Source organism: Petaurus breviceps, unplaced genomic scaffold (assembly GCF_028583685.1).
Source record: "Petaurus breviceps papuanus isolate PSGF00001 unplaced genomic scaffold, PetGlider_PUasm1.0 90865, whole genome shotgun sequence".
Classification (NCBI taxonomy): Eukaryota; Metazoa; Chordata; class Mammalia; order Diprotodontia; family Petauridae; genus Petaurus; species Petaurus breviceps.
This window is the reverse complement of record NW_027187367.1, coordinates 4152205-4172319: the sequence shown is the minus strand read 5'-3', so window position 1 is coordinate 4172319 and position 20115 is coordinate 4152205. Positions and strand designations below refer to the sequence as shown.

Sequence of the window (20115 nt, the reverse complement as noted above, 5' to 3'; positions counted from 1 at the left end):
GACAACTCTCTTAGCTTCCCGATTGGTTATCGAATTTTCCCGGGTTTCAGGGAGAGGAGGAGGAACTCGGTGGGGAGGCGGGATCTGTAAGGGCGCGGGGATCACCCGAGTCCCTGGATTGGTTTACCACATGGACGCCACAGCGCTTGCGTGTCCTGATTCTCCCTGCTCCCCACCCCCCTATTCCGGATGAAGTGCGCGGGTCCGAGAGCCCGCCGGCTGGTCCGCTCTGCGCAGGCGCAGTCAGTGTGTGGAGGGCGGGGTGGGGTACATTGTAGAGGGTGGGGGAGGTGGTGCCACAGGGGGAGGGTGGGGTCTCGAGCTGGGTAAGGGGGCTCGAGAGTGAGTCTGTTGAGGGCGGGAAGGGGCCGAGAGGGGTGGGGGAACCGTGGGCAGTAGGGAGCTGAGGGGACTGGGGCAGGGCAAAGAAAGTGCTGGAGGTCAGGGGCCGTGGGGCGAGGGGGCCACAGAGAGACGAGGAACCCGGGACACGAAGGTCCCGGGGAAAGGGGAGCAGAGCAGGGGGCCCGGCGGTTTGACGGGGGAGGCCTGGGAGAAGTGGGGACGCTTAGGGGCGGAAGGGGATTAGTGGATGAGGGGGTGGGAGAGCTGTAGTTGTGACGAGATCGCGGTAGAGCAAATTAAGGCGGGGCAGGGAGGGAGCTTAGGACGGAGAGCTAAGTGGGTGAGGGGGGGGGGGGGTCCGGGGGGGGGGGGGGGGAGGGGAAAAGCGGGGAGGACGGCTGGGATGGATGGCCAGGGGAACGGAGAGGGAACGGTGAGAGAAAGTGAGAGCATCAGGGTGGGACGAAGGACAGACTTCCAGGCAAGGGCCTAGAGATGAGCAAAAGACTAAACATGGGCAAAGGACTGTTAGACTTCCTGCTTACCCAGGAAGATGGTTCCGAAAGTTGCTATGCTGTTAATGGTAACTCGAGATCTCTGCATCTTACAGACTTCGTCTGGTGCCAAGCAGTATGCCGAATCTTTGACGGGGAGGGGGAATCCGTGTTGGGAATAATGGTGGGGGGAGGGAATTTCCCCAGGGCCACACCTGAGCAGAAAGTCCAGTAGAGCAGCTTCCCCAGCCCTTTAATTCCATGTGCTCATTCTCCTTCAAATCACAGAATCAATAAGAAAAATGGAGCCTTAAGGGGAGGGAAAGGCACTGCCCAAAGTCCTATAAATGCAGTGTAGACCTTCAGGGGTCTGGAGGCCTTCACCTTAGATCCTACTACCTTTAGAAAATTATTTATTATAGATTTATATTATGGTGTCTCCTATCAAAGCTGGGTGGAGCCAACCACTGATTATTTCGTAGATGTTTCAGTTTGTCACTTTAAAAAGTGAGCATGATAGGGGTGGGGAGGGGAAGGAAAGAAATGGATGGATGTTAAATTAAGGAATTGGGTAGGTTATCATAGGATCTTTTCCAGGGATTGGTTGGAAGCTTGGAAAATAAATTGGAGCTTGAGGTGTTTCTCTTGCTCCACAGGAAAGAATGGATGGCTGGAGAAGGAACCTGAAACTGCCATCTAATTTTGGGATGCCCCAGTCTTCAGGTAAAAGGGACAGGGCTGGGCTATGGAATTGGAGATTGCAATTCCTATACCTATACCTTCAATATTGACCCCTCTCTTCTCTTAATACTCAGGTCTCAGTGGGCTCATGCCTCCATCTCATTTCCAAACACGGCCCCTTCCAGGCATGTCCAGGATCACTGCTGTCCAGTCCCCATCCTTGCCCATAGTCCTACCCCATCATGGCCATGATAACAATGATCATAGATGGGAGCATCATAGACTGCAGGTTTTTCGAGAGCAGGATGGGGCAGGTGACAGTGAGGATCCCAAAAGAAAGACCAGGTAGGGACCTAGTTGTCCTAGCTTCTGCCTGTAATAATTATTCTTCACTCCTGTGTTATTTTTTAAAAAGTTCAATCGATTCCATTAATTTCCAAATATATTCTTCTCTCCTATTTTACCCAGTAAGTCTTCCCTTGTAACAGATAGAAAAAAACCAAACAGTTCTGATTGTTTTGTGATCTGTGTACCTTCTGCTTTTGTGTATGAAATTTGAACCATATTATTTGATCCTTTTTTTTTTAAGCAGTTGGGGTTAAGTAACTTGCCCAAGGTTACATGGCCAGTTTTTTTGTGTGTGGGTGTTAAGTATCTGAGGCTGGACCCGATCCTGGGTCCTCCTGACTCCAGGGTGCTCTTGTTCTTACTCACTGCGCCACCTAGCCGCCCCTATTTGATCCTTTTTAAAAATATTTTTTATTTGATTTTTTGGGGTATTTTTTTAAATTATTGCATGGTGTATCCCAATTCTTCTAAAATGTACCTTAATAAAATTACTGGTTTTAGAGTGGAGTTACAGGCAGGTCTGTCTTAGATTCTGTCTGCTAGGGTTTTTGTTCCTGAGTTATCAAAGGACTTTTGTTATAAGGCAGTCATGGATTCTGAAATATTATGATGACAGTAGAACCATTTTTCAAGGACTGAGACTGTCTTTTATTTTTATTGCCTCCCCTCAGAAGATTTAGAAACAGTTTATACAGTAAACCCTCAATAAATTATTCTTAACTAGCCCCTATTCTCTCTACATTGGAATAAGAGGATCCATTTTCTTCTCTGTCCCTACCTCAGGATGGCATTCAGGCTCCTCATTCTCTCAAACTAGAACACAGAAGACTGAGTATCCCTTTCCTTTTCCATCTCAAGCAGAACTCTTAGATTCATAATGTCTTCATTTACCTGTGAACCAGATATCCTTGCTGTCTGTCCTGTCTGTACCATCCATGAGACATATTTAATAGATGCAACTATTATCTTTATGTATGTGTATTCCTTCCCTTCTCAACTAGATTAAGGCCCTTGAAGGTATAGATTATGGCATATACTTTTTTGTATCCTTAGCGTCTAGTTTAGTGCCCTTCACATAAAAAGTGCTAAATAAATGTTTGTTAAGGATGATCTCTTCAGAGTAGACCACAGAATTCTTCCTGTTTTCTGGTTTTGCATCCTCTTGTGTGTCTGGCTGAATTCCAGTTTCCCCAGAGGCCCCCTTGTCTCTTCCTCATCCCTGCATATCAGAGCAGAGAGTCTTCATAACTACCTAGATGGGAACAGAGGCCCTCTTGTCCATCCCTTTCTTCTATAAGAGCAAAGAGGTCATATCTCACCTGTAACTTTCCCCAAAGGTCTCTGGACCATGTAGGGCCACAGGGCTTGAATTCCCAGACTGAGATGATCTCTCAGCAACTGGAAGAGATTCGGAGACTTGAGATCGAGAGCCAAGCTTTGAGGTTGGCTTCAGTCCATCAGAAGGCACGTCTAGCAACCCAGGCTGAGGAACTGCAAGTCTTAGGACAGGCAAAGCAGGCTATGCGGGTTGAAGTAGAGGAGCTTCGTGCTGCCTTGGCTGGGTCAGAGCTCATCCGGCAGAAACTGGAAGAAGGAAACAGACGAGAGCAGGAAGAGACTCAGAAGCTGCATAAGGAACAGGTGAATGAGAATAAGGAAATATTACCTGTTAGTTAGGATTTGTCTCAGTTCCACATTATAGGGAATTAGTCTGAGATAATCATTATACCTTAGCAAAGATCCTTTGTTATTCGATTAGAATACTAATCAGCTTGGCCAGGAGGATTGAGTAAAGAAGAACTTGAAGGAAGCAGGCTGGGGCAGTTAGGATAGGGCATTCTACATTCATCCTCCTTGTTCTCTCTCCTCATTTCTCAGAATACAGATATCTTGTTTTTCAACCAAAACTTTCATTTACTTCTTAGTACTCAGGCATTCTACACATCTTCCTTTTGGAACCCATGTTAAAATAGACATTTTATCTGCCTAGAATATTGTAGTAGTCTCCTAACAGGTCTTCCAACCACTACTCCCTCTCCACTTCAATTTATCCTTCACATTGTTGCCCTATTAATATTCTTTAGCAGAGGTATATTTGATTGAGTCACCCTTCTATTCAAAATCCTTAAGTAGCTCCCTATTGCCTAAATAAAGTAAAAACTCCTTAGTCTGGCTTTCAAGATTGTCCAAAATCTGGTCCTACCTAAACTCTGACCTTTTTTTCATATTTCTCCCTTCCACACAAGGTATATGCTTCAGCTAACTTGGATTGTCCTTCATACATATACTGTTCTTTCCCCCCCCCATACCTTTGTTCAAATTGTACTCTGTGCCTACCTGGAGTACCTCCTTGCTTACTGAATTTCTATCCATTCTTTAAAAACTAGATTAAATGCCTCTTGCTCAAACAAACAAACAAAACCCCTCAAACTCACAATTTTTGTCATTCTCACACAACACTGTCATATTCTTCTCTTGGACTATAAGCTTGGTGAGATCAGGGACAATTTCTTAATCTAAATTTTCTATCTGCCCTAGTGGCTAGCACAGTGCTAATACAGTATCCGTTTAATACATGTTTGTCGGGTATTCTATTAATTAAAGTATGAGACTGGGGAAGATAGAAATAGGGGCCCAGAAAGAGAAGGGAGGTAGGAAGGGAAGAGAAGTAAGTCACTGAGAAGGAGTTTGAGGAAGTGGGAACTTTTAGAGGAAATATGAGAAGTTTCTTCCTACTCAGCCCCTGCTCTGTCATTCTTTTCTTCTTCAGATCTCCCACATGACTGCAGCTCACCAGGAAGCTCTTGCTACCCTGGCCAACAAGGCCCATGAGTTGGAGGAGAAACTCAAGACCGTGGAATCTAAGAGGGAAAAAGAGACCAAGGAGTTGGCCGTTGTACAGAGGGAGGCTAAGATGTTAAGGGAGGAACTAAGGTGAGGAGGAATATAGGGTCAATAAAAGCAGCTGTGTAGGAAGAGCAGGTTTCTGGAGTCTTTTACTGATAGCTTTTCTCCTACTCACCAATCTTAGTAAGGCCCATGCAGAGCTCAAGACTCAGGTGGCCCTTGTTGAGCAGCTTAGGAGGTACATAGGGGATCAAATCTCACCAGAGAGCAAGAGCCAGATTTGGGAGCAGGAGCGGAAGCAGCTGCTGGAGACTGTACAGGTGAGAGATAAGAGGAGTGGTTTTATCCTTGGGGGTGGAAATAGGGCTATGGATTGGGAGATTTGGAGGTGGATACAGAGATTCTTTTGGAAGTGATGAATATACATAGTTTCTGGGGGAGAACAGTCCTTAGCTTAGCAGGGCATATTACCTTGTGGTACACAGAGACCTGAGGGGCTGGAGGAGTAGGCACATTTTAGGGACAAGTACAAAGATGTTACTATAGTTAAGAATTTCCTTCCCCTGGCCAGCATTTGCAGGAGGATCGGGATGCTTTAAGTACCACTTTGGAGTTGCTACAGGTTCGGGTGCAGAGCCTCCAGGACATCCTTGCCCTACAGGAAGAGGAGCTGGGTCGGAAAGTAAGCTGGGTTCTCCTCATAAAATTAAAGTATTCTCCATCCCAGGGTCCCTCCTGGGACTTAGGTGTCCTATACCAGCCCAGTTCCTCTTGGACTCTTCCTCTCCTCACTCTTGCCTGTGTGCCTTCTTACTTTGTGGATTTTTACTCTTATCTTGATCTTTTTGTTGCTTAAGATAGGTTGGAGTGGTAAGGGATATTTACCTTACTCCCATGCAAGCCCTGACCTTATGTTTTTTCTTTACCTTGAAGGTCCAGCCCACAGATCCCCTGGAGTCTGAGGCAGCTAAGAAGGCTCAGGCATTGCTGAGCCGTTGGAGGGAAAAAGTATTTGCCTTGATGGTGCAGCTGAAAGCCCAGGAGTTGGAACATACTCAGCATACCCAAAAGCTGAAAGGAAAGGTAACAGATACACACACACTCCCTTTCTCTTTCTCTCTCATACTTTATAGGTGTATAGACTATTGACTTTGGGAGATGTGAAATGATTCAAAGGGAAAGGGATGAGGTGAAACAAGAAAGATAATATATTCTACAGTAGAGGCAAAGCCAAGGTGGAGGAGTAAAAGCAATCAGTATAGCCGAGCTCCCTGCCATAAAACTTCTCGAGGTATACCTAGAAAATATACCAGACCAAATCCTGATGGGGAAATCCAGAGAAAGTCACAGTGAGTCATTTGATCTCCCTAGGTCATCATAGGGAGATAAGAGAGGTCTGCTAACACTAGGGATGGAGTTGGGTTAGGAATATGTTATGTGTGGAATATTCCAGAGCCCAGGGTGAGGCTGTGATCCAGGGCAACAGGAGGTCCTAGGTCCATGCCAGAGCACCAGGACAGAGGTAGGAACTGTCAGCCCACTACCTGGTTTTGAATTGTAGATCCAGAGTGGATGGACTGAGAAGGGGACCTACGCCCTGGGGTGTGGCATTCCCAGGGAGGCCCTGGTGGAAAGGAAGAAGTTTAAATGAAAGTAGTAAAGATATGACTTAATCCCTAAGAGCAGAGCTGTTTCTCATTTCTAGTATCTAGCCCAACCTGCGGAGGAATAACCAGGGTAGGAATTGCAGACTTAAGTGTAGTCAATAATTCTGTCACACTAAACCAATAGAACTTTAGGGTTGGCTGCAGCTGTCCACTGTTGCTTAGACACAGTCCTAGATCAAGAACTTGCAGAGCTTAGATTAGGGGGATAGTAATTAGACTTTGCCCTGGATTAGACCCTGTTGGGATCATAGAAAGCTTGCAGCGTTCCCAGTCTGTCCCTGAATAACACAACTCACTACCCCAAGAAAGCAATAATAAGACCAGCCCATGCCTTCCCCCAGAAGTACTACAGAGCCCAGCCCTAATAAGAAGTTTGAAGTTAGGAAGTAATTTGGAAGAATATGCAAACAAAATAAGAATCCCATTGCCATCACAGAGTTATTATGGTGTCATAGAATCTCAAGACCCCCCCCCAACCCCCCCCGCCAAATCTGTAAGCAGAGTCTCAGAGCAAAACACAGCTTGGGCATAAACAAACTTAATTGGAATTTCTAGAAAAGATGAAACAAAAGGTTTTGTTTTTTTAGTTAAAAAATGTTTTTATAAGTAAAATGAGAAAGCTTGAAGAAAAAACTAGAAACAAAAGTTATGAAAGAAAGAATTGGAAAAATTTCAAAAACCCAAAATTGGCAGCTTGGCACAAGAGTTACAAAACGTTGTCCAAATAGCAGACTGCTTGAAAATTAGAATGAACCAATGACTCCTTGAGGCACTAAGAAATATTAAAGTCTAAAGACTGAAAAAAAAAAATGAGAAGACATCTCATAACAACTGGCCTAGAAAACAGATTGGTGAGAAAAAAATTTGAGAATCATTGATGCCTGAATGCCATGACCAATAAAGGGAGCCTAGATATAATACTTAAATCTTAAAACTGCTCAGATCTCTTAAAACCAGAGAACAAAGTTAAAATAGGAAAAAATCCACAAACCCCAAAATGAAAACTCTCAGGAATATGATAACCAAAATCCAGAGCTTCCATGGCAAAGAAAAACTACTGCAAGTACCAGAAAGCATTCAAGTGTCAAGTTGCCGCAATCAAGATCATATATGATATAGAACCAACACTATAAAAGAATGGAATAAAAACAATGTAGTATTACAGAATATGCAGGATATGGGGCTTATAGCCTAGAATAACTTACTCAGCAAATCTTAGTATAATACTGCAAGGGGAAAATAGGTTTTTAATGGAATAGAGGATTTTTAATCATTCTTGGTAAAAAGACCAGATCTGTATAGAAACTTTGAAGTTCAAACAAGATTTAAGAGAAACATAAACAAAATTTAAAATGAGCTAGCAATCATAAAAGACTAAATAAAGATAAACTAATTCAAATATGAGGACATGATTTTCTGAACTCTGTTGTTATGAGGGGTCATAGGACAGTAATTAGCCTGTGAGTGACTCTGCTATATCTTGATGACCTTAAAAGAATAAGGGAAAGAAAGGGCAAGAGGAAAGGGGGAGGGGGTATGGGAAGGAAGAAGGAAAGGGAAAATTAGCTCACATAATTGGGCTTTGGTAAGTAGACTTAATCTGCAAATGATGAGGCAGCTACCACTTCTATCTCTCATCTGGGTTCAAAAATATATTTCACTCAACATGTAAATAGTGAGGGATTGAGGAGAAGGAGGGAAGGGTTTTAAAGAGAGAGTAGATTAAGGAGGGATTAAATTTTTTTTTGGTCTTTATTAATTTGTTTACTTTTAGTTTACAAGATTCATTACCATGATTCCTTTGAGTTTCAAATTTTCTCTCTCTCCTCCTTTCTCTCCGCCCCCCGCTCCCCATGGTGGCATACAGTCAAGTATAGTATCTGCAAATACTTCACATTAGGCATTAGTCAGGTTATAAAGAAGGATTGTAACAGATGGAATGAAGAATGGGAAAGAGGAAACAAAACCAAACAAGAAAACGAAAAAGGGCAGGTAGTTTGCTTCAATCTGGGTTCAGTCTCAATTCTTTCTCTGGATGTAAATATCTCTCTCTATCATGAATCTTTTGGGGTTGACTTATGACTCTGGATTGCTGAGAAGAGTCCAGTTTATCAAAGCTGGTCGTCACACATACGTTGTGTCTGTAATTGTGTACAACTTCCTCCTGGCTCTACTCTTCTCACTCAGCATCAGTTCGTATAAACCTCTCTAGGTAAATATGAAGTCCATCTGCTCCTCATTTCTTATGGCACAATAGTATTCCATAACATGCGTATACCACAACTTGTTCAGCCATTCCCCAATTGATGGGCACCCCCTTAATTTCCAATTCTTTGCTACCACAAAAAGAGCTGCTATAAATATTTTTGTACATATGGGTCTTTTCCCCACTTCTATGATTTCTTTGGGATACAACCCTAGAAGTGGTATTGCTGGGTCAAAGGGTAAGAAATTATTCATAGCCCTTTGGGCATAATTCCAGATTTCTTTCCAGAATGGTTGGATCAGTTCACAACTCCACCAGCAATGCATTAGTGTTCCAATTTGTCCACATCCTTTCCAGCATTTGTCATTTTTCTGTTTTGTCATCTTAGCCAATCTGACTGGTGAGATGTGGTACCTCAGAGTTGTTTTGATTTGCATTTCTCTAATCAATAGTGATTTAGAGCATTTTTTCATATGCTTATAAATATCTTTAATTTCTTCCTCTGTAAACTGCCTGTTCATATCTTTTGACCATTTATCAATTGGGGAATGATTTGTATTCTTATAGATTTGATTCAGTTCTCTGTATATTTTAGAAATGAGTCCTTTATCAGTGACATAGGTTGTAAAAATTCTTTCCCAATTTTCCACTTCCCTCTTAATCCTGGTTACATTGGCTTTGTACAGAAGCTTTTCAATTTAATGTAATCAAAATTGTCCATATTGCATGTTATAATGCCCTCTAATTCTTGTTTGGTCATAATAGCTGACCATGATTCCAAGTACTTCAAGATGATCAGTTGTAACTCTCACAATTAAATCTTTGGAAAGGTTATTTTCAGTTATAAAATCATCTGAAGTTGTAAACGTTTCTAAATTTCCACCCTATTCTTCCATGTTAACTTTTAAAGTAAAACTTTCAGTTTTATCTTTTAACATAAGAATGTTAAAATTTTTTCCTTGGAGCAACATATTTAAATCATTGAGTTTTAAAATTCTTTCAAAATTGTTTGCCTTTACCACATTACTTTCAGTGCATAAAATGTTCTGATTTTGTTTACTTTACTCTGCATCAGTTCACACAAACCTTTATAGATTTCTCTGGAACCATCTTCTCTTAATTATTTCCATCACATTTTTATACCAGTTTGCTCATCCATTCCTCAATTTATGGGCATCCGCTCAGATTCCCATTCTTTGCCATCTCAAAAAGAATTGTACTTTTTAACATTAAGTTTGTTTTGCTTAAAATTAATCCCTCTTGGAATAACAACCAGTTAAGCACAGGACTCTATGGAGAAGAGACGTAAAACATATCATATTAGAGGGAAAGAGGGGAAGGAGAAGAGCTTCGCATGAGATTTGTTCCTGTCACTCTTGGCGCGAAGAAGAAATAACATACTTCATTAAGTATAAAAATATCCTACAGATGGGGCAGCTAGGTGGCACAGTGAGTAGAGCATCGGCCCCGGAGTCAGAAGGACCCAAGTTCGGTTCTGGCCTCAGACACTTAACACCCACACAAAAATACTAGCAACTTATCACAAGAATAATACACTTTGATCAGGTAGGACTTATTCCAGGAATGCAAGGATGGTTTAATATTAGGAAAACCATCAGTATAATTGATCATATCAACAATACAACTAGCAAAAACCACATGATTATCTCGATAGATGCAGAAAAGGCTTTTGACAAAATACAACATCCATTCCTATTAAAAACACTAGAAAGAATAGGAATAAATGGAGCCCTCCTTAAAATAATAGGTAGCATCTATTTAAAGCTATCAGCAAGTATTATATGTAATGGGGAGAAGCTAGAAGCATTTCCAGTAAGATCAGGGGTGAAACAAGGATGGCCACTATCACCCTTCTTATTCAATCTGGTACTAGAAATGTTAGCAGTAGCAATTAGAGAAGAAAAAGAAATCAAAGGAATCAAATTAGGCAAAGAAGAGACTATGCTATCACTCTTTGCAGATGATATGATGATATACTTAGAGAATCCTAGAGAATCAAGTAAAAAACTATTTGAGACAATAAATAAATTTGGCAAAGTTGCAGGATATAAAATAAACCCACAAAAATCCTCAGCATTCCTGTATATTTCTAATGAAATTCAACAGCAAGAGATAGAAAGAGAAAAGCCATTTAAAGTTACTGTAGACATTATAAAATATTTGGGCATCTACTTGCCAAAACAAACCCAAGATCTATATGAACACAACTACAAAACACTTTTCACACAAATAAAGTCAGATCTAACTAATTGGAAAGACATCAATTGCTCATGGCTGGGTCTAGCTAATATAATAAAAATGACAATTTTACCTAAATTAAATTATAGTTTTAGTGCCATACCAATCAGTTTACCAAAAAACTACCTTATAGAGCTAGAAAAAATAATAACAAAATTCATTTGGAAGAACAAAAGGTCCAGAATATCAAGGGAATTAATGAAAAGAAATGCTAGAGATGGTAGACTAGCTATACCAGATTTTAATCTGTACTATAAAGCAGCAGTCCTCAAAACTACTTGGTACTGGCTGAGGAATAGAGTAATGGATCAATGGAACAGATTGGTTACACGAGACTCAGCAGCCAATGACTATAGTAATCTACTGTTTGATAAACCCAAAGACCCCAGTTTTTGGGATAAGAACTCACTATTTGACAAAAACTGCTGGGAAAACTGGAATATAGTATGGCAGAAACTGGGCATAGACCATTATCTAACACCATATACCAAAATCAAGTCTAAATGGGTACATGATCTAGGTATAAAGGCTGATACTCTAAGCAACCTGGGAAAGCAAGGAATAGTTTACCTGTCAGATTTGTGGAGAGGGGAAGACTTTATGACCAAACAAGAATTAGAGGGCATTATAACATGCTGTATTGCAAAAGTGATTCGACATATTTTCTTTTTCTTTTCAATTTAAGTGTATTGCAACCTGGTAGTGAAGATTCTGCCATATTGTCATCAATATTTTTACTTCTTATGTCTAAATTTAGCTACTTATCCACAACTGTGAAAAATATTTTCATCCTAAAATATAAATATTCTAATACTTTCTCAAATACTAGCTTTAGTTTACATTTGTGCTTAATTTAAAAAATTGCTATTAACATTTACACATACAATGGTGATAGAGACATATTATTAAAGGGCTTTTGTCTTGCTGCAATTAAACACTTAGTTTCTGTAAAAGAGAGATAATAGCAATTTAAAAAATGAAACATGCTGACACAATACAATACAAAGATATACTAATTTGATACATATATACAAGAATAGTGGTAGGAAAATATTTAAAATTTTTATTTTCCATAATTAAACTATTATGTAAGAGCAGAAAACTGTATATTGTATATACAGTAAAAACACTGTATTTCATAACATACAATAACCTCGATCTGAGCCAAGGTGTTTCTGGCAGTGTTTATTGGTCTTGTGTGGCATGATGGCATGTGCAGTGCAAAGTGTGCATGTTGTACATTCAGAACCAAGGCTTTGGTGAAGTTGTGCCATGCAGTACTGGCAAGGGCTGCTAGAAATACCCCAGATTCATTATGTGTTTGATTTTGAATGAATAATTTTTGGTTGTTGTATGTTCAGAAACCTTCTACTGTTGCCAAATTTTTCTTGACCCTCACATTCAATTATTTGACCCCTATATGGGGTTGAGACCCACAGTTTAAGAAGTGCTGCTTTAATGTATAAGCTGCTAAATTTTGTGTTGTTATCTTGACTGTGGCTTCATGATATTTGAATTGTTTCTTTCTGGTTGCTTGCAATATTTTCTCCTTGACCTGAGAGCTCTGGAATTTGGCCATAATATTCCTGGGAGTTTTCATTTTGGGATATCTTTAAGGAGGTGATCAGTGAATTTTTTTCAGTTTCTATTTTATCCTCTGGTTTTAGAATATCAGGGCAGTTTTCCCTGATAATTTCCTGAGAGATTGTATCTAGGCTTTTTTTTTTTAATCATGGTTTTCAAGTAGTCCGATAATTTAATTTAAAATTTAAAAATTATCTTTCTGGGATCTATTTTCCATTTTTTCTTCTTTTTTCTCTTTTTCTAATAGGCCATATTCTACTTTTTAAGGCATTCTTCTCCTCATTGACTTTTTGGATCTCTTTTGCCATTTGGCCTAGTCTTTTTTTAAGGTGTTATTTTCTTTAGTATTTTTTTGTATCTCCTTTACCAAGCTGTTGAATAGTTTTTCATGATTTTCTTGTGTCACTCTCATTTCTCTTCCCAGTTTTTCCTTTACCTCTCATACTTGATTTTCAAAATCATTTTTGAGCTCTTCCATGGCCTGGGACCAAGTCTCACTTTTCTTGGAGGTTTTGAATATAGGAAACTTTGAGTTTGTTATTTTCTTCTGAGTGTGTGTTTTGATCTTCCTTGTCACCATAGTAACTTTCTTTGGTCAGACTTTTTTTTCTCTTGTTTGCTCATATTCCCAGTCCATTACATGACTTTTTTTTTCTTTTTTGGAGGGGAGAAGGCAGGGCAATTGGGGTTAAATAACTTGCACAAGGCACACGGCTAGTAAGTGTTAAGTATCTGAGGCCAAATTTGAACTCAGGTCCTCCTGACTTCAGGGCCTGTTCTCTATTCACTTCACCACCTAGCCGCTCCTCATTACTTGACTTTTAACTCTTTGTTAAAGTAGGGCTCTGCTTCTAGGGTGGTGGGTGCACTGTCCTGAGCCTTGGATTTTGTGCAGCTGTTTTCAGAGATACTTCTAAGGACCTATAAGTTTACAGTTCTTCCAAAGTGGTATGATCTAAGGAGAGGTGCATTTACTCTTCTCCTGGTCTGTGCTCTGGTCTGTGAGTGACCACAAGCACTCTTTTCTACCCTGGAATTATGAAGAGGGTCCCTTTTCCACTATGGCTCTAGGCTCTCGTATGCTAGTGCTCCTTCTCACCCTGGGACTGCCACCTAGGACTGCTGTCCTGATTGGAATATGGGCAAACCATCAGAATTCTGCCTCAGTGCTAGAAAAGAGACCCCTGTAATCTTCTGACAAGTTGTTTGACCCCTTTACTGTCTGTGGGCTAAAAGCTCCAGAAGCAATTGCTGCAACTGCTGATTCAGTGGCTTCTGAGGCCTGTTCCTGGTTTGTTTGGACCAGGGCTGTGCTGGACTGTGCTTCCCTCTCATCCTGGTACAAAAGACTTTTCCTGCTGATCCTCTAAGTTGTTGTGGGCTGGAAAATTGTTTCATTCCATCTTTTTGTGGGTTCTGCTGCTCTTGAATTTTTTGAGTCATGATTTAGTGGTATATGGAGGGTTTGGGGGAGAACTCAGGCCAGTCCTTGTCTTTACTCTGCCATCTTGGCTCTGCCTCCTTTAAATCCTACCTTCTGCAGAAGGCCTACCCCCCCACCTCCCATTCACTGCATCCCCAGTACTTAGTACAGTGCTTGACATGTAGTAAATGCTTGTTATTAATTAAAAGGACAAATCCTTGAAAGGGAATATGTGTGTATCTATATATATATATATGTGTGTGTGTGTGTGTGTGTGTGTGTGTGTGTATATATATATATATATATATATATAAAATATCCCAAATATAGGTTGTATTCCTCAATTGAAGTTGTTTTTTTAAAAATTTATTTATTTACTTTTAGTTTACAACATTCAGTTCCACAGTCCCTTGAGTTTCAAATTTTCTCCCCCTCTGTCTCCCCTCCCCCCCATCATGGTAGCATGCAATCAAATATAGGATCTACAAATATCTTCACATTAAATAGTCAGGTTGTAAAGGATTTTAACAGTGGAATGAACAGTGAGAAAGAGGAAACAAAACGAAAGAGAGAGCAAGTAGTTTGCTTTAGTCTGCATTCAGACTCTGCAGCTCTTTCTCTGGATGTGGACATCTCTTTCCATCATGAGTCTTTTGGAGTTGTCTCATAACCTTGCATTGCTGAGAGGAGCCCAGTCTATCAAAGTTAGTTGTCACACATAGTGTCTGTAATTGTGTACAAATTTCCCCTGGTTCTGCTCTCTCACTCAACATCAGTTTATATAAATCTCTCCAGGTTATTATGAAGTTTGTCTGCTCCTCATTTCTTATAGCACAGTGGTATTCCATTATATTCATATACCACAACTTGTTTAGCCTTTCACCTTGAAGTTTTTTTAAATGAGGATAAAGAAGAGGTAAACATCGGGAAATAACACATCAGTCATATTCAGATTTTGTACAAAGCTAGCTCTTGGGAGAGTTGGGGTGGGAAGTAGGGAGGGGAGTATGACCTATATTAGGACCATTAGGATATATTTCCTTTTTCTTTTTTTTTTAATTAGTTTATTTTTTAATTTTCATCATTCACTTCCATAAGCTTTTTGGGTTTTAAATTTTCTCTGCCTTCCCTCCCTCTTCCCCACCTGCCTCCCCAAGATGGCGTGCAATCTACATATACATTCATATTAAACATTTTCAAATTAGTCATGTTGTAATTTTTTATTATATTCAGGTTATCCATGACCAATTGCCCACTTCCTTTATTTGAGATGATTTTTTCCCATTCTTTTTTTGTTTGTTTGTTTTGGAGGGGAGGAGGCAAGGCGATTGGGGTTAAGTGACTTGCCTAATGTCACAGCTAGTTAAGTGTCAAGTGTCTTAGGTCAGATTTGAACTCAGGTCATCCTGACTCCAGGACCAGCACTCTTCTAACCCAAGGTTGGGTGCGCCACCTAGCTGCCCCATTAGTTATGTTGTAAAGAAGATTCAGAACCAATGGGAGGAATTACAAGAAAGAAGAAACAAAACAAAAAAAAGAACAAATAGTATGCTTCAATCTGCGTTCAGACTCAGTTTTTTCTCTGGTTGTGGATAGCATTTTCCATCATGAGTCTTTTGGAGTTGTCTTAGATCTTTGCATTGCTGAGAAGACCTAGTTAGTCATTGTACAGTGTGGCTATTACTATGTACAGTGTTCTGGTTCTACTCGCTTCACTCAGCATCAGTTCATATAAATCTTTGCAGGTTTTTTCTGAAGTCTGCCTGTTTATCACTTCTTATTGCACATTAGGGTATATTTTTGAGAAGGTAACCCTAAATTGGTCCTCACTTCCCTCAAGTACCTCAAGCATTCAGCTTCCAAGGAACATAGGTTACTCTGTTTCTTTGTCTCCACTTGTGATTTTCCTTAGGGAGTCCAAGATCTTGGCACTCAATTTCTTCTCTCTCCCAGGTGGCAGAACTTGAAGGGGAGGTAGCTTCCTGGGGCCAGGAGTCAGCTATATTGCATCAATCCTTGCAGGACAAAGCTGCTGAAGTGGAAGTAGAAAGAGTTAACAGCAAGGTGGGTACATGGGAAGAGCAGGAAACATGAGCTGAGGCATCGTGGCCTCTGGTCAGAGGCTTTCATTTCCATCCTTTCCAGGTACTGCAGGGGGAGCTGACCCGAGCCCAGGATGCCAGACTGTGGCAGCAGCAACAGACAAAGATGGCTGAGGAGCATGTGAAGCTTGTGGCCAGTGCTGTGAGCAGGTACTCTAGCTGAGGAAGCAGGCAGGAGCTCTTTTTGTCTTCTCTGTCAAGGGCTCTTGAGTGAGAAGGGACTGGAAGGCAAGGGGGTTTTGGAAGCGAGGAAAGAGGATTGTTCTTGGGGTAGTTGATGTTCTCTTGTCTCTTCAGTTCCCAAAACTGGCTACAGGATCAGGTAGCTAAGGTGGAGGAGGCAGTAGCTCAGCTTCCCAGCCTCAACAACCGACTTGGTTATGCTTCCAGACAGGTCCGTACCATTCAAGGTAGGAAGGCCATTCCATTCAGGGGCTCTGTTTTCTGTTTAATTATTTCCCCCCCTCATATTTATCTTATGCGTTTTAGATTCCATAATCTCCCTTCCATGTATCCCCTCACAAATCTAGCATATGTTCTCCTCTTCCCATTTTCCCTATCTTTGTCTTTTCCCTTTTTTTTTTTTTTTCCAGTAACCCAGCTCTGCTTTCTCTCTTCCCCCATTTTTTAAGGCCTCGTAGCTCGGAAAATAGCTCTTGCACAGCTGCATCAGGAACAGAGGTAAGATTAGAAGGCAGAGCACCATTGGTTCTAGGAGGTGAACCTAGGGGAGAGGAGTGGGGCCTCAAGGGCTAGAGGCTTGTGAACCTGAAGAGTAGGGGGGAAGGGTAATATCTTTACTTGACCTAATTTCTCTGTCCATTTCCTACAGCCTCCCACCCCCACTGTCTGAAGAAATGGGACTTGAGTTGCAGCAGCTAAGAGAAGAAAGGAACCGCTTAGATGAAGAGCTACAACTGAGTGCCTGTCTCATCCAACAGGAAGTGGGCCGGGCCCGGGAACAAGGTAGCACAAGGCTCTTGAATGGTTGGGTTCCCTCTGAAGGTATAGAGAACTATAAATAGAAGAGCAAGATATTTATATCCTGTGGAAAGAGAATTGGGGCTAGCAGTGGTGGTTAAGAACTAAGGATCTATATTCTGATACGGTGCTGGGACAGTATTGATTATCTAATACTCAGGGGAAGCAGAACGGATTCGGTTAAGTGAGGAGGCCCGGCAATTGGAGCAGGAGCTGCAAAAAACCCAAGAATCTTTGGCTGAGGTTGGGATTCAGCTGAAGCAAGCTCGATTGAGTCAGAAGGAGAGCACAGAAGAGGCTGCCAGCCTTCGACGGGAGCTAAACCAGCAGCAAGAGACATATGGGAGAGGTATAGGGTGTAGGGGAAAATGAAAAACTAAAAGGAGTGGAGGTGGGGAATTAATTCAGCAGTGCCATACCTAGCTCATGGATCCTGATCCTGAGGCAGGGGGTTCATAGGGGCAGGGACTAAGGTAAAATGGGACTCAGATCTTCCCTTCCCTCCCTAGACTTACAGGAGAAGGTGGCTGAAGTGGAGTCAAGGCTTCGAGATCAGCTTTCAGAGTTGGAGAGAAGACTGAATGAAGCCCGAAGGGAACATGCTAAAGCTGGTGAGCTCAGGAGTATGGACATGGAAAAGGAAAATAGCATTACATAGAGTCTTCTTGTGCTGAGATCAGAGATTTATAAATGAAAGATCATTGAATCCAGCATCTCTCATTTTATAAATAAAACCTAGATAAGTGAAGTGACTTGCCCAAAGTTACATAGCTGTTAGCTAGAAATCAGTAATTAGAACTCTGGTCTCCCAATTACTTGTCCAGGAACTACCTTGACTGTAATACCTTTGGATCCGACCTTGCACATCTTTTTTCTATCCCCCCAGTGGTCTCCCTCCGCCAGGCCCAACGCCAAGCAGCCCGAGACAAGGAGCGTAGCCAGGAGCTGGGACGTCTGCAAGAGGAGGCCCAGAGGGAAGAAGGATTCCGGTTGAGGCAGAAGCTTCAAGAGCTGGAACGAGACAAAAACCTCATGTTGGTATGGATTTAGCCTTGGCCATGAGCAATTTTTCTCTTTTATAGAGGACAAAAGAAATTGGAACTCTATCCTGGGAAGAACTGGGATGGAGAAACATCTGTTCTAATCCTCTTCTTCCTAGGCCACCCTAAAGCAAGAGGGTCTCCTTTCCCGATACAAACAACAGCGGCTGTTTGCAATTCTTCCTTCCCCATCACTGGAACCTAGCTCTGGAACCTCTCAAACTTTACGTCCCCCCAAGCAACTTTTGAAAGGTAGAATTCAGAGGGAGTTTGGAATTATCCCCTAGGGGATCCATACTATCTCTTAACATTTATCTAGATTTTTCTCTTTAGTATCCACACCAAACCCTCTTCTCCATCTCATTTCACACAAAATGTAAGAGCTTTCTCTTATGTAACTCCCCTTTTATGGATTCCTTCTCAGGATCCTATCTCTCTGCATTGCTGGATGATCTGCAGGAAATGAGTGAGGTTATCACTCGAGAAGAGGGAGACAATGGGAGATGCTCAATTGTAGGATCTTCCTCTTACCAGTTGTAAGCTGTAAAGGGAACAGAACAGGTGGAGAAGATAGCAAGTATGACCACCTGCTGGCTGTAATCCCTGAGCTACATCTGCCTTGATGTCTGTGAATTTTCTTACACTAAATAAAGGAGGTTTTAGTAGGATCTGTGAGTTTGGAAATATTGTCTCTAAGGATTTGAAGATGTCTTCTCAGCAGCTTTCTTTGCCCCATATGCCTCCTTCCCCTTTTCCTATGAAATGTAAGATTTTTCCCTTTGTAGCTCATTCCCAAGAATAAGAGCCTTTTTCATATCTCCTATTCACTAGTTGGATCTGGATGATATTTTGAGAAGCAACAATTTTTTTATCAAAGTTTTCTTTTTCCAATTAAAATTAACCTTTTTAATCCCTCTCTATCTTGAAAAAAAAAAGAAAAACAAAACCCTAGTAACAAGTGTGCCAGGCAAAACAAATTCTTAAAGTGTCCATATCTAAAAATATGTATGCCTCAATCTGTACTCTCAGTCCATCACCTGTCTGGCAGGAGGTGGGTGACCTGTTTCATCATGAGTTCTCTGGAATTGTAATTGGTCATTGCCTTGCTCAGAGCTCTTAAGCCCTTCAAAGTTGTTGGTCTTTATAATATTGTTATTGTATAAATTGTTCTCTTACTTCTGTTCTCTTGACTGCATCAATTCATACAAGAAGCAACACCTTAAAAAAAATAATGTGGAAAAGAAAAGCTTTCACCACTGGAAGAGGTGATTGAATGTGAAATCCTGAAAGAGTTCTTGGATTCAAAGGAATGACCAACTTAGAAATGGGGATGAGGCCCAAAGAGAAGGCTGTCTGAGGGCAGAAGAGGGAGGAGGAGTGCCACTGAGGGACAGGAGAAGCAGAAGATGACTGCCCCTAACGTGCTTCTGCTGAATAATCCTTTTGGCTTGATTGCAAAAAGGAATTAGGATTTCCTGCTATTTCTTTCCTTGTTTTGAGTCATTCCAAATGTGCTCCACCTTCTTCCTTGTGTTATTTCATGCAGGGTGAAGTTTACACTCAGAGCTAGGAGGTTAAGCACCTGGATCCCTGAGGAAGGGTAGAAATGTGGAACAAAGATGGTTCCTGAGAAGAACAGGGACTATAGGAAGATGTTTGTATCCTGGGAAAGAGTTGAGGGATGGTATATAGGTATAGTGTCCCAGCTGTGACCCTTGTCTTCAAAGGACATATAACACTCTTTCCCCTCCTCCCCCCAAATCCAGGCGTCATTCTTGCTTCTGCTTCACTGCCTCTGTAATTAGGCTGCTTCCCCAAACATGATTTGCATCCTGGCTGTGACTCCTGACTGAGGTAGGGCATCCAAAATGGAGGCCTCAGTATGAGTGGAAGGGGAGGAGTATGTATTGACTTGGAAGCTACTTGGGTAGGGGAAAGCAGGGACAAAGAATGTAGATGCCCAGATGGCTGACATGGAGAGCCAGGGAAACTGGCAACGAGGACAGCTGAGACTGCCCTGAGACTGAGAGGTTATACCAAAGATGCCAACTCCCTGACCTCCCTCCCAACAAGTCTGTCCAGCTGCCTCTTTTTTGGCACCAGTTGAGTCATTGGGGTTTTCCCTTCTCAGAACTTGG

The 20115-nt window shown here is 41.5% G+C and overlaps 3 protein-coding genes across 17 annotated transcripts in view; all 3 read left to right on the top strand.

The window, feature by feature from the left end:
- Positions 1-20115, top strand: part of CDSN (corneodesmosin) — a 189233-nt gene that overhangs the window by 123068 nt on the left and 46050 nt on the right. The gene's annotated exons all lie outside the window — the stretch shown is intronic.
- PSORS1C2 (psoriasis susceptibility 1 candidate 2) overlaps positions 1-20115 on the top strand; it is a 145094-nt gene that overhangs the window by 123068 nt on the left and 1911 nt on the right. The window lies entirely within an intron of this gene.
- On the top strand, positions 27-18645 carry CCHCR1 (coiled-coil alpha-helical rod protein 1). 15 transcript variants are annotated; one of them, XM_069073235.1, is made up of 18 exons: positions 27-242; positions 1496-1562; positions 1655-1865; positions 3206-3509; positions 4639-4802; positions 4900-5035; positions 5287-5397; positions 5649-5798; positions 15808-15918; positions 16000-16106; positions 16254-16366; positions 16589-16637; positions 16789-16922; positions 17098-17286; positions 17447-17548; positions 17824-17975; positions 18097-18229; positions 18402-18645. In XM_069073235.1, the coding sequence occupies exons 2-18, from the start codon at positions 1502-1504 to the stop codon at positions 18515-18517; spliced, it is 2343 nt and encodes a 780-aa protein (XP_068929336.1). In that variant the 5' UTR covers positions 27-242; positions 1496-1501; the 3' UTR covers positions 18518-18645. The 15 variants fall into 15 exon arrangements, with proteins under 15 accessions (XP_068929336.1, XP_068929323.1, XP_068929332.1 ...); XM_069073222.1 differs by having other exon boundaries at positions 90-246; XM_069073227.1 differs by lacking the exon at positions 27-242 and adding an exon at positions 270-326.

Excerpts from the sequence above, each read along its gene's own strand:
- CCHCR1 (XM_069073220.1), top strand. The coding sequence starts at position 841 with ATGAGCAAAAGACTAAACATGGGCAAAGGACTGTTAGACTTCCTGCTT. Across the intron at positions 16,107-16,253 it reads GTGGCCAGTGCTGTGAGCAG|TTCCCAAAACTGGCTACAGG; the intron begins GTACTCTAGCTG and ends TTGTCTCTTCAG. Across the intron at positions 16,923-17,097 it reads GGGCCGGGCCCGGGAACAAG|GGGAAGCAGAACGGATTCGG; the intron begins GTAGCACAAGGC and ends TCTAATACTCAG.